The sequence below is a fragment of the Notolepis coatsorum genome (genome assembly GCF_963971535.1).
Source record: "Notolepis coatsorum genome assembly, chromosome: 2".
Lineage (NCBI taxonomy): Eukaryota > Metazoa > Chordata > Actinopteri > Aulopiformes > Paralepididae > Notolepis > Notolepis coatsorum.
In genome coordinates, this window is record NC_140166.1 from 42,495,873 (window position 1) to 42,509,669 (window position 13,797).

At 43.4% G+C, this 13,797-nt stretch overlaps 1 protein-coding gene across 3 annotated transcripts; it reads left to right on the top strand.

Annotated features, from left to right (window-relative positions):
- Nucleotides 1-307: 307 nt before the first annotated feature.
- Nucleotides 308-13,725, top strand: trmt2a (tRNA methyltransferase 2 homolog A). 3 transcript variants are annotated; one of them, XM_084338041.1, is made up of 13 exons: nucleotides 308-411; nucleotides 520-585; nucleotides 1,005-1,623; nucleotides 2,524-2,632; nucleotides 3,310-3,491; nucleotides 4,012-4,126; nucleotides 4,670-4,785; nucleotides 4,874-4,985; nucleotides 6,527-6,649; nucleotides 10,957-11,032; nucleotides 11,136-11,252; nucleotides 11,342-11,438; nucleotides 13,150-13,725. In XM_084338041.1, the coding sequence occupies exons 3-13, from the start codon at nucleotides 1,013-1,015 to the stop codon at nucleotides 13,334-13,336; spliced, it is 1,845 nt and encodes a 614-aa protein (XP_084194167.1). In that variant the 5' UTR covers nucleotides 308-411; nucleotides 520-585; nucleotides 1,005-1,012; the 3' UTR covers nucleotides 13,337-13,725. The 3 variants fall into 3 exon arrangements, with proteins under 3 accessions (XP_084194167.1, XP_084194168.1, XP_084194166.1); XM_084338042.1 differs by lacking the exon at nucleotides 520-585 and having other exon boundaries at nucleotides 329-411; XM_084338040.1 differs by lacking the exon at nucleotides 308-411 and having other exon boundaries at nucleotides 419-585.
- Nucleotides 13,726-13,797: the final 72 nt, after the last annotated feature.

Here is a 13,797-nt window from a genome sequence, read left to right on the forward strand (position 1 = left end):
CCACACAAACACGTGTAAACACCAGTAAATGTTTAATTATTTTATTATAAAGTCATCATAGTCATAGTTATGATCATTCTTGCTATTATTATCATGACCATGGGCTTATTTAATTAAAACCCATATCGAAACATTAATTAATTAATGTGGTGTTTCCTGTTAGTTGCTGTTCACAGCGTCCTGTTCCTGTTGCAAATGACGAATCCTAAATTACGTTAACCTAACCATTACAGCTAGTTGTACAGTAGGTGGCGGTATGCGCCTTTCTGTGGTTGCGACCCGCCATTAATTCCAAAGAAGAAGAAGAAGAAGAATATTGTAAACTAGATTGTACAGTTCGCCGAAGGGCGTCTAGACTCAGACTGCCGGAAATCCAAAAGAAGAAGAAGAGTAAAGCTAGTTCAACTACCGGTATGTAACGCAACACATGTGCCTGACCCTGACATAGTAGAAATATTATACAATTTGAATGCTATTGTGCTGCCTATCATTTAAGAGTATTATTTCCTCGTGTCAAAGTTCACCGTTGCACGTGGCTAAACGAGCCTCCTGTTCCTAGTGAGAAGTGAAATTTAACGTGAGAAGGTAGGCTATCACCTGACATTACTACACTAACGTTACTATCATATTTATAACACAGCGGTCCCTATGGACAAGATACAGTACATTTGCTGACTGCTCTACTAAATTACCAAAGCAGCAGCCATACGATAACGCTAACAATCCTAAACTGCACTAGCTACCAACGCTATTTCGTTGCTTGTCATGTTTAACCTATTGCAATGTTTTGGTCACCACTGTTGTTAGGTAAGCTAATTAGTCTTGGAAGAATAACAAAATAAACTTTACTGCAGCGTTACCATTAGATTCAGATTACTTTTATGTGTCAATTAGATTTGCATTGCCATTCATTACCATTAGAGGAAATTAATGCTATTCTTAGAATTGCACCAAAATAGAAATGCCATATTATATGTATATAACATTGGTCATTTCTCTCAAAGACCGTATTATGGCGGATACAAGTGCCATTCCAGTGGCTGACACTGCACCTATGACCGAGCAGAAGGCTGCTGACCATAAAGAGGATACAATTGATGGTGTGAAACAAATCCCTGGGGAAGGAGAGGGAGAAGAGGGCTCGGACATGTACCGTTACATCAAAGAGGACCTCTTCACATCGGAGATCTACAAGGTGGAGATCCGAAACCTGCCCAAGTTCATTGGCTTCAATGACCTGAAGAAGTTCCTGGCCAGGCACGGCATCAACTCGCACAAGGTCAAGCTGTTTAACAGGCAGAACTTTGCCTTCGTGACCTTCAAGAACGAGGAGGAGCGGGACAAGGCGATGAAGATGGTGCACGGCATGCAGTGGAAGGGCCAGGTGCTCAGCGTGAGGCTGGCCAAGCCCAAGGCTGACCCCATCTTGAGGAAAAGGAGGCAGGACGAGGAAGAGGCCACGGGCGAGCGGCCTCCTTCCAAGCGGCAGCAGGCGGACGAGGAGGAGGAGCCCTTCAGCGTGCAGATAGCCAACGTGGTGACCCCTCTGTGGAACGTGCCGTACGAGGAGCAGCTGAGGAGGAAGGAGCAGGAGGTGAAAGCGGTTCTTCAGCAGCTGGCCAAGTACGGGTTTGATGTGACTTGTGTTTACTGAGTTTCTAGGTGTTGTCATTTCTACCGATTCATTATTACTGTATTTGAATGAATGAATTTCCCAGTTACCGGTAGAAAAGGGTCTTCCCGGGGAGTGGCTGGGTAGCGCAGGGGACTAAGTGCTCGCCTACCACCGCAGAGACTCTGGGATTTAATCCAGCTGTCAGTGGTACCTCCGGCTTGGTCAGTCGTCCCTACTAACACGATTGGCAGTGTTTAAGCGGGTGGGAAGCCGGTGGGGTATGTGTCCAGGTCGTTGTAAACTGCAACTCCTACTGGTCGGGGCGCCTGTTCAGCAGGGAGGGGATCTGGGGGAAATGGCGTGAACCTCCAGTTCACGCCATTTGAAACGTTCCCCCAGTGAAACTCCTCGCTGTCAGGTGAAAAGAAGTGGCTGGCGACTCCACATGTATCGGAGGAGGCATGTGGTAGTTCTACACCCTCCCCAGGCCGACAGTGGGGCAATGTGTGCAACGACCAGGAAGGGAATTGGCCTAACGACGAAAAATTGGGATGGGTGAAAAATACAGAAAGCCCCAAGAAAAAAAAGAAAAGGGACTTTCTTGGGCCCAATGGGGAAACTGTGTCACCAGCAGCACATGACATTGTATGATAGTATGAAGAATACAGGTGGAAAAATGGACATAAAAAAGTAATAAGATATGCATATGAATTAAAACAAGACAAAATGTGGATGCTATTAAAAGTTAGCCTAGTATGTACATCACAAGTAAATGTAATTTTTCTATTCATGATACCAACATATAATTCTTGCAGACATCTACACTCACCTATGGAAGTGTTATTGGCAGTACAGCACAAGTATGACTTAAACCTTATGAAGTTGATCTCATTATCTTTGCTTTTCAGAGAAATAGGCAATACCAACAAAGCAATGATACCTTGGGTGTTTGCACAGAAAGGGAAGTACAACAACATGTGTTGCCCACTGGAAGACATCCGACCATCTCCCTCCCAGGTAATGTTGGATAATATAACTCTTGAGGATTTCTTTTTGCATATTGATCATAGGGATGTACTGAGGCTAAAACGATACATAAATACCAGGCTAAAACAATAAATCAATACCAGGCTAAAACAATAAATCAATACCAAGCTAAAATGTGATATTTGTATCAGGAGAATTTCCATGGGACCAATGTAATGTTGATTTTTCAGAATTTCCTATTTCTCTCATTTGGAAAATGGATTATGTCTCAATCACTTTTGTCCAGTGATACCAAACTAACAGTTAAAGTCTATGCTTTAAAATAAAAGTAATGAATGGGATTGCAGTGGTACTAGTTGTCAGCCAGTAATTAAAGGTAGAATCTGTAATGTTGTCAAACGGCAACCTCTCTAGGCAAAAGATGACACCATGGTACTACACTTTGTTTACCATGTGTGGATTGGATTTCAGTGGGTATATAGGGGAGGGGTTGCTACTGCTGGCCACACCCCAAGCGCTCACAGCCTCGATACCAAGCAGGGCTCTTTTGCCTGGAGGTCGCTGTTTGACGGTATTACAGATTGTACTAGTATTGAAGTTTAGGACAGTGATAAAGTGGCAACTTTGCATATTAATGTAATTGTCCATCCAGAGACTCTTCGATTCTGTTCTTAGTCACTTGCTTTCCCTACTCTGTCCCGAGTCAGACTGAATACAGAAACAAGTGCGAGTTCCTCATTTCCATGGGTGCGGACGGCCAGGATAAGACGGTCGGCTTCCGGCTGGGCAAATACACCGGTGGCTCCTGTGCCGTGGTGGGGCCTGCCGATACAACCCACGTCTCGGCGGAGGCCAAGAGAGTAGTCACCGCCTTTCAAAAGTTCATCAGGTAATATAATGGTACCCCCCCCCCCCACACCATAACTGCTATTTTGAGTGGGATTTCCCAAACATCCACCTGAGTGAGGAGACTTGGTTCTCAAACATCCACCTGAGTGAGGAGACTTGGTTCTCAAACATCCACCTGAGTGAGGAGACTTGGTTCTCAAACATCCACCTGAGTGAGGAGACTTGGTTCTCAAACATCCACCTGAGAAAGGAGACTTGGTTCTCAAAATCAGTTTCCCACAGAGATTTCACAAGAGCAAAATGCCCGCCGTGTGAACATGGTCAATGGGTGCCAAAGTGAGGCGTCTCCCATTCAGGCAGGTGTTCCGCTTCCGGGTCTATTCCGAGGGTGGGGTTGTTTTTGAGACCCTTTCTCCTTTCTACATAATACACTACATCGCTACCCATGTTCTGATTCTCTCCTCCTTCAAGATAAATACTGAATGTAAAATATTATTTAGATGAGGTCATAATTGGATTTTATTTCAAATGTCATCTATTTGTTGTTTACTTGCACACAGGACAACACCATACTCCAAGTACTGCCCTGAAACGTATGAAGGACACTGGAAGCAGTTGACCGTGCGGACCACGAGGACCAAAGAGGCCATGGCTATGGTGTTCTTCAACCCGCAGGTACTGAAGGTCCTGGACCTGTTGGTGTCCAGCCTAGTTACAGTCAGTGAGTGAGCTCAATTTGGACTAATCCTTGACGAATTATTCGTCTCGCCATTCTGCTTTGGTGTGTTTGACATTCTAGCTTTCCATCAACATTCTACAGCAAAAAGGTGTATGACTAACAAAGGGTGTAGGGGGGGGAGGGGGGTGTCATTAACCCAACACGCATGTCCAACTACTGTCTGTATATTATTAGGCAAGCCTGGTAGTTTTGTGTTAAAAATACAATCAATGGGGAACTGTATTAAGTATGCCTGAAGCCATTAAAAATTGTGCAACTATCCCACAATGCAAAGCCTCTAGCATCCTCTTTGGCTGTCTTTGGAATTATGAGCGGGAAAGTCAGTGGGTGGCCTCCATTTTATTAGTTCTTTCCGACCAAAAGCTGTCGAGCATGATTTCTGTACTGGGAAATGGGATCTGGAGGCGACATTAATACAGTCTCCCGTTTCAAAGCCGAATTGCTTTTGTCCCTCCTTTCTCTGTGATGTTTCTCTGCAGAAACTTGAGGAAGAAAAACTTGATGCACTAAAGAGTTCTCTGAGGCAGTACTTCACGGAAGGCGAGGGGAAGGACAGTGGCGTGAACTCTCTTCACTTCGTAAAAGAGGGTCAAAGGTAAGGGGGGGAAAAGCATGACGCTAACGTGAGAGATGTGGAATGCATTAATTAACTGCTTTGACTGACAGAATAATGGTTTGTCCAGGACATCCCCTAACCTGGAAGACTTGCCCTGTGAGCTAGTGGCCGGAGCAGGGTACATTCATGAGGAACTTCTGGGTCTGAAATTCAGAATATCCCCTCATTCCTTCTTCCAGGTAAGTTGGATGTTTTGTTCACAGGTTTGAACAGCCCTTAGGGTATTTATATATGCACATGGTATTCCAAGTCAGTTTATTTGTCACATACACATTATACATGTACAGTGAGTGTTCTGGATACTAGCTGATATCCTAGTTCAGGGGTTCTCAAACTTTTTTATACCACAACCCCATTTTATTTAGGATTTCTTTTGGCGACCCCACACTTAACACTTTCAGTGCCGGCCATTAACATGAGAAACATGGTTAAATGCCAGGACCCACTTCAATGATAGCGTTGTGAATGCATAATCTCGGTCTTAAATTATGGCTATGTGTCTAATCTGCCTGTCGCTTATCAATGACTTGTTTGCAGTCAACATTGTCGAAACGGATTGTTTTTTAATCGGTTCATTTTCGTTTTATAGCATTTTGAAAAGCCCTCGTATTTCAGGAAAATATATAGATTCCGTGATAAAAGGCATTTACTGGGGGTGCCCCAGTGGCGAACCACATAGCGCGCTCAGCCGCGACACGGCCGACCCGGGTTCGACTCCCGAACCCGTCGTTATTTGCCGAATGTCTTCCCCCCACTCTGTCTCCCATTCCTCCTCTGTCTCTCTCTACTGGACTGCCCAGTAGCAATAAAGCGATAAAACGCCAAAAAAAAGGGCATTTACTGGAATATTCTAGCATACACAAAAACGTTGTAATTTTTCGGCCTATTTATGAATAGTTTTCAAATAAACGCTAGATTATCGATAGTATATGTGTACTTATGCACGCTATAGAGGCGACAAACAAACGCTATATAGCGTCAGGGGCACTCAAAGGTCGGCATGAACTAAAACGCGTCCGTGGCACTCAATGTGTTAATGTATCGTGTAATTTCGACGTGGAATTAAGGAATATCAAAATAAAAGCACACATTGTTGAACTTGATCATGCATATTTATTAGAACATTTTAATTACAGCACTATGTTATCAATACACATTTATAAAACGAGGCATATTTAGCCAAAATATGTTGCCAGAACATATTTCTATTACTTATCAATGCGCAACCCCACTGTCGCCTACCCACGACCCCACTTTGGGTCGCGCCCCCGACCCGTAATTTGAGAACCGCTGTCCTAGTTAATGTCTTAATCAGGATAAGGTGTTTAATATCATTTTTGTATTGTGATTACAAATATTGCTGTATACATGAGTACAGAATATTGCAAATACCACCATGGCAACACACCCTAAACAGACGGCAAAACCCAACAGTAAATGGAATAAAGTGTTTACATGCCTCAATATCTCATATCTGCATATCCCAACGATCATATTCAGGTTTATTGTAGTCGGCATATGGGCTTATCCATGTTACTGTGAATGGGATATGGCATTTTACATGTACCAAATCAAACGCAGAATATTTTGAGTATCTCAAATACTGGAATATGAATATGCATGTGAAAGCACTAATAAGTGATATTCGTGTATTTGCTTACAGATATGCTGTATCCTCTACCAGTATCCTCATGCTTTTGTCTGTATGGATCCCGAATAGGTGAACACGGGCGCCGCGGAGGTGCTGTACTCAGCGGTGGGGGAATGGGCCCAGTTGGACCAGGAGAGCACAGTGCTGGATGTATGCTGTGGGACAGGAACCATCGGCATCTCTCTGGCCAAGGTAATGTCCTTCAGGTGCCTGCTAAACGCTATCAAGCTCACAAGAAGGTTAGGAACTTCCGAAAGTACGTTATTCTCAGTACAGTGGTTCAGTATTCTTAACTTTAAAGTCTGAACTGAACTTCATGATACTTGAGTAGGCATTTTTTAATAGCCTTTCAGTACCCTTAAAGGGGCACACCAACATTATGGGGAATACACTTCAACATTTTCTCCAGAGTCGGACACGAAGATGGATACCAATTTCCCCTCTATGCGTTCAGTAGAAAGCTGTCCGGCTGCAAGCTAGCCCAGCACAGCACAGCACAAAGGAATGGAAGCTGATAGACCACTAGTCTAGCTTAAAACGGCAGGGCCCTCATTTATCAACGTTGCATATGCACAGATATGTGCGTAACCCGTGCGTACGATCATTTCTAAGCAAAGTGTGGGACTTATCAATTTGAATGTGTGCTTGACTTTGTGCGTATATTTACGCACAGCTCTGACCATGCGTACCTGGCGCCCGGCGGTAGAATATTTTATTGCAACGCGAAAATAAGCTTCCGTGCATTACTTCCAACACTGTGTTCTGTATGAACCGTAATTCATTATAGTTCATTGTAAAATAGCGACAGTAGTGTAATTATAACGGGCTCACGCTCGAACAAGAGGTTGGCCTGCTTGTTTGGCACGGGGGGGCAGATGCAGGACACCCACCTCCAAACGCGATTAAATATTGTTTAAAATAAAAAGCAAAATACTATTATTTTGTGTGTCATGTTTCCAAATAAGATTGGACACAACAAAATGCTTTCTACTTCAATTTGTTGGTTAGAATAGATGACCTCTGTTGAAACTTCACTGAGACTAAAAGAGTCTATTTGTGAGCTCCCGCACAGACGTGATAATAATAATAATAATAATAATAATAATAATAATAACAATAACAATAAATAGCTTCATTTTATATAGCGCCTTTCAAGAGACCCAAGGTCGCTTTACATAGGGGGGAGAAAATAACAAAGTAACAAAAATAGTGGACAGACACAACATATAAATATGATGATGGGATTCAAGTTCGCGTTTTTATTGATCACATAGGCTGCATGGCACGGTCCATTGTGATATTGGAGATGGATCGAGCAATAGACTGTTACTGTCTGTACCACCCATGTAGCTGTCAAAGCTCCATCACAAATGCAGTTATGTGAATAGAAAGGTTCTTGTATATGCTCTCGTATTATTGTTTATATAGGCTATACCTAATACCGACATCAAAATAGATTGTATGCCTCTACAAATCATATGCAGGTCAGACCACGTGAGCGGATCGGCGCGGCCGAGAAATCCGCTCTTCGCTCTTTAAAGCTTGGTCCGCTCCGCTAATCACTCATGTTGACCCCGCCCCCAAGTCGCTCTCCGCTCGCTCCCCGCTCACCTTGAATCGAGCGCTCCCCGCTCCCCGCGCCAGATCGCTCGGCAGTTTTTTTTCTTCTTTTTTTGGAGCATGGTGTAAATGAGCTCAAACTACAACAGTCTACACCCCCTGGGCCCCTTAACAATTGTTTGTATTGAGCCGCATTGTAATTGTAGCCATTCTGCAATGTTAAATAACGTTGTTTATCCATTCACTATCTCTATTAAGCGATGATAGGCAAGCCGAGCCACAATGCTATGGTCGCTGCCATTAACGTTAGCATGTAAGCTAACGTCAACAACAATGGCGTCGATAATTTTTCTAACTGGAGTGAGTGTGGGCGTCTCTACAGTGACAAAGCCTGAACGAACAGCCTATCACAGGTTCACCCTTCTCATTGGTTGAAAATGGCCTTCATGTTTGTACATCGCCATCTGTTGCTTTGGCATTGTACTGCATGTATATATTACATCAGTGTTAAACCACTGTAAGCGGCCTGGAGTGGATTGGAGCGGAGGAGAACTCTCGCTCCGGACGTCGCGCCGACTCATTTTAAAACCCACTCCTCGCTCACGTCAAAACCGGCCGCTCCGCGCCCCGCTCGCGCTCCGATCCGCTCACATGCTGTGATGCAGGTAGAACATTTACGGAAAATCCGTCGTGATTTGGAATGAAATTGACGGAGAACTTTAATCCCTGGGTATTAATCGAACGAAACGAAGAAAAAGCAGTCATATTCCAGCATGGTTATTAATGACACCAATGGCAAACAGTGGTTAACGGTCTTTATTAGTGTTTGCGCTGCCGAGGCAGCAATGGTCTTTAGGAAGTTAATAGATGTCTGTCAGCCTGTCGCGTATTTCTCCCAGGCGTTCGCTCGGCTTAGTCCATTTTTCCACATTTCATGTGGGTGTTTCATGACCATATATGGTTAATTACGGGCGGTGTTATATGCAAATACGTTAAACCGTGCACGAGCGTGGAGCGCAGAACAAGTGGCATTTATCAACACGGAGTACTTGCAGGTGTGCGTAGGACCTGTGTACGCACGTGTGATAAATCCCGATTTTTCTGTACGTACACACATTCTAAATTCTGTGCTTAACACATTCGGGGCCATTGGGATGCGTCTAATAAATCTCTAGAGGACCGGCAAATGTAAACAGACGTGGGGCTGTTTGTAGAGCTAAATCTATACTTTATAGTATTGCTATCTGTCCATTCTCATTGTCAATTGGGACCATAAACCGTCCCTTCAAAATGGATTAAAGAAAAAAAAATCATCAATACGTTCTCATTTTATAGCACCGTGAATATAAGCGTTATACGGCATTTGGTCTAGTATATTTCCTGGGAGGCGAGATAAAGGGCTAATAGTTACTAACGTTATTTCCAATGGCATTTCCGTTATACAGATGCTACAGTTAAAACTCAAACTGCATATGAGCGGCACAATCCTCAAGCATGTATGCATGAAAGGGGGGGGGGGCGGGGGACGTTGTTTCTTATTATTGCTTACCAATAACCGTGTTCGTCTAAGTAGCCACATAAGCCGATCGTATCGTATCATAACAAGGCTCGATAGGGCTGTAATTTACGTGAAAAAGATCTTACCATGAGCCGGTTGGATCCCCCCGAGCATTTCCCCGTTATCGATCGCCATCTGGTAGATCGATATGTCCATTGGCTGATGATAAATCCCCTTATTGCATAGTGAAATACGCAATTCAAAACGTATCCCGTGCAACAGACAATAGCTATCGCTTCAGATGAGTAGAAAACTACATTAGAGATAAAAAAAAAAAAAAAAAGACAACTTCTGCCACAGGGAACACTCTATTATCGCGATAGCGCCCCTAAGAGGATCTGGCCGGTATTGCACTTTCTCGAATTCAAAGAGTAGGGTACATCTGCAGTGCCGCTCGGCGACCTTGAATAGGTTATTAAAATGGAATAAAAGCCAAAACAACTTGCCACGGATATATCCGTGCTTCTGTCCACAACGGGTGGAATCGAAACACGGAGATCTCCGTGGTCGGGCGCCATTGTGTTAAGAACGAAAATAGAACACTTTCAAAGAATTGTTGATAAATGAGGGCCCAGGAGAGGAGTCTACTGGATGTAACTACCGAACAATAGGTTCTAAAAGTACCTAAGAAAAAGTAAGTAAGAGTGTGTGGTTAGTAGGTTCTAGGGCTGACTCCTATTAATCGATTAGTCGACTAATCGGTCGAAAGGAGCCGTAGTCGACTGGCCAACATCTTAGTCGAATATAAAAAATAAAATAAAATGTAATTTTTTTTTATCATTCTTTCCAAAATAAAAGAGGCCTAGAAGCGTGGCTAACGCTAATGGCACGCATACCAGAGGCTAACTGCCTACGAAAACAGGCACACAGGCACTGAAAGAGGATTTCACCCATCTAATGAACACACTAGACTAGACAAATATCAAGATGTATCCATCAGTGGACCAATTGCACGTTTTTGCAGAGGACAAGAAGCCTTCAGTCGACTCCTTCAGACATTAAGCACCCCCCACAGAGCAAATGGAATGATAAAAAAAATATATATATATATATATATATATATATATATATATATTTAAAAATATTACATTTTTTTTCTTTTTTAGTCGACCAATAGTCGACTAACGACAAATTTTGGCCAATCCTAGTCGACCATCCAAATCCTTAGTCGGGGATAGCCCTAGTAGGTTCAGTAGCTTCTGACTGTGAAGTAGGTACTGAGGATAGTAGGGTTAGTACTTTCTGTCTGATTGTGTAGGTACTGAGGGTAGTAGGGTTAGTACTTTCTGTCTGATTGTGTAGGTACTGAGGACATTTTTGGGGGCAACATATTCATATGTATTGGCACTGTTATAACCACCTTGTTCTCTTCTGTCTCCAGAGGGTGAAGAAGGTGATAGGAATTGAGATGTGTCAGGAAGCAGTGGAGGACGCCAAATTCAACGCCAAGCTCAATGGTAAGAGACCTCATGACACCATACTGCTGTTGGTGGTGGCCCTTCAATGCAAAAACATACCTCTGCATATGAAGACTGATATATCCTGCATTTTCCGTTTTAGGTCTCAGTAACGTTGAATTCCATTGCGGGAAGGCTGAAGACGTATTCCCCAATGTTCTCAATGCTCTCGTGTCGCCCAACGTCACAGCCATTGTGGACCCACCCCGAGCAGGCCTGCGTAAGTAAAGGACTACCATACTAAAGCTTCACCGTCTTCATGTCTTCCATCAAACATTTATAATCTTCGATCAACCATTTGTTTTGCAGATCCCAAGGTCATTCTTGCCATCAGGAGGGCAGAACATCTGAAGAGGCTGGTCTATGTAGCGTGCAATGCCAAGGCAGCCATGAACAACTTCATTGAGTGAGTCTTTGTGACATTCATTGTATGGCTGCAATTCAGGCTAGTGTAATTGTTTTCCGATGTGGAACTGATGGTTAATATAGATTTTAAGGAGGGTGCGAGCATAACTCAAACTTTCTATAGTTTTAATAGTCTCTTGACACAGTATTGAGTTATTTAACAACAATACACTCACAGAAAATGTCCTTATGGTAATTCTATTGCATGGGCAGCAAACAACCAAATGGATGCGATTCAGCACACAGCCTTCATCAGCGTCTCAGTTTGTCCGTTTGCTACCCATGCAATACAATTATTATAAGAACATTTTCCGCGAGTGCCGGGGAAATAATTGCTTCCATTAAAGAACTGATGGTTAATCGCAGTGGGGCGACAGTAAGTAAAGTTTATTTATATAGCACTTTTCACAGAGACAACTCACAAAGTGCTTTACATACAGCAGAAATTAAATAAAATATAAAAATAAAAAGCAAGAACCATTCAAGAGATAAGAGACAGAACAAAAACACAATGCATCACAGAGAAAAAAAATACATATTTTATACCTGGAGGAGAAGCTCAAACATTACCCAAAGGCCTGTTTAAACAGTAATGTTTTTAGCTGATTTTTAAAAATGTCAACAGATGCTGCAGCTCTTAGGCCACGAGGAAGGGCATTCCAGAGTCTAGGCGCTACAGATTGAAAGGCTCTGTCACCTTTGGTGATCAACCTGGTGCGCGGAATGACCAACAGATCCTGGTCAGCTGTCCTCAGGGTCCTGCTGGGCACATATGGTTCCAGCAGGTCGGTTAAATATTCTGGTGCCTGGCCCATGCAAAGCTCTAAAAGTGAGCACCAGGACCTTGAAATTAATTCTAAGATGTATAGGAAGCCAGTGCAAGGAGGCTAGAATTGGAGTGATGTGACACCTTCTGCTTGATCTGGTCAGCAGTCTTGCAGCAGTATTTTGGATGAACTGGAGGCGGTCTATGGATGATTTATTGAGGCAGGTGAGAACCGAATTGCAGTAGTCTAGACGAGAAGAAACGAAGGCATGGATAATCAACTCTAGGTCAGAATGGGAAACAATCGACCTGAGCTTAGCAATATTCCTGAGATGGAAAAAAACAGGTGCGGGTCACCGACTTGATGCGAGTGTCGAGGTGCATGGCCTGATCAAAGTTTACCCCAAGGTTCCTGAGGTTGGGGCTCACATTAGTTTCTAGGGACCCAAGGCAACCAGCCACCCTAGATGCAACGCCATTTTGGCCTCATTTAGCTGGAGGAAGTTGCTAGCTAACCAGGCCTTAATGGCCAACAGACACTCATTTAAAACAATTAAATTAGAATTAAAATCATCAGGGCAATCGGGGTTAAAAGAGCAATACAGCTGGATATCATCCGCATAAACGTGGTAGGAGATGCCTTTTAAAAGCGTTAATAGTGTGTCCTAATGGGAGCAAATACAGTGGCTCAGGAGGTAGAGCAGTCGTCTGGTAATCCGGAGGTTCCCGGTTAGATTCTCGCTCCTCCCTGGCAGTGTGTCGAAGTGTCCTTGAGCAAGACACTTAACCCTTAATTGCTCCCGATGTGCAGGTTGGCACCTTGCGTGGTTACCTCTGCCATCGGTGTGTGAGTGAATGGGTAAAATGTGAGGAACATTGTAAAGCGCTTTGGATAAAAGCGCTATATAAATGCAGCCATTTACCATTTAATTGCGCTTCTCTACAGCTTGTGCAGAGCTCCGTCTAACAGAGTGCGTGGAGCCCCGTTCCGTCCGGTGCGAGCCATGGCTGTGGATCTCTTTCCCCAGACCATCCACGTTGAGATGCTCCTGCTTCTGGAAAGGGTGGACTACAGCTCTCAGGAGACCAGCGACAAACGGGAGGAGACTGCGGTCACCCCTGAAACACATTAGCCTTAAGATTCCCCACTCTTCATTTGTCCCTGTAATGCTTTCCAAGATCATGGGTCTTATTGGAATATACCGCTATCCACAGGTGGATGCTGCAAAGATAATATATCTGTATATCAGGACTGGCCAATTCCGACTAGGCTTCCACATCATTGCTTATGGCCAGCCATGCCAAAGAGTTCTAGTACTGTGAAAAGCTGTTCTTTTTGGTTTAATTTGATATTTCATTATATTTGAGGACTGATTATGAAATAACATGGCTAACATAAGTGTTTACCTTTTTTTTGTTTTACATTTTAAATGTTGTATTATTTGGCCCACAGGCCTCAAACAGCTACAACAAGATGGAGGCACCCCCTGTTCTTAACTATATAAAACAATGCTTCAGTTTGTTCAATGTCCTTTCATTTCTGGAATTGAATAAAAACATTTATATACATTCTTTGCTTGAACAAGCCATTGTG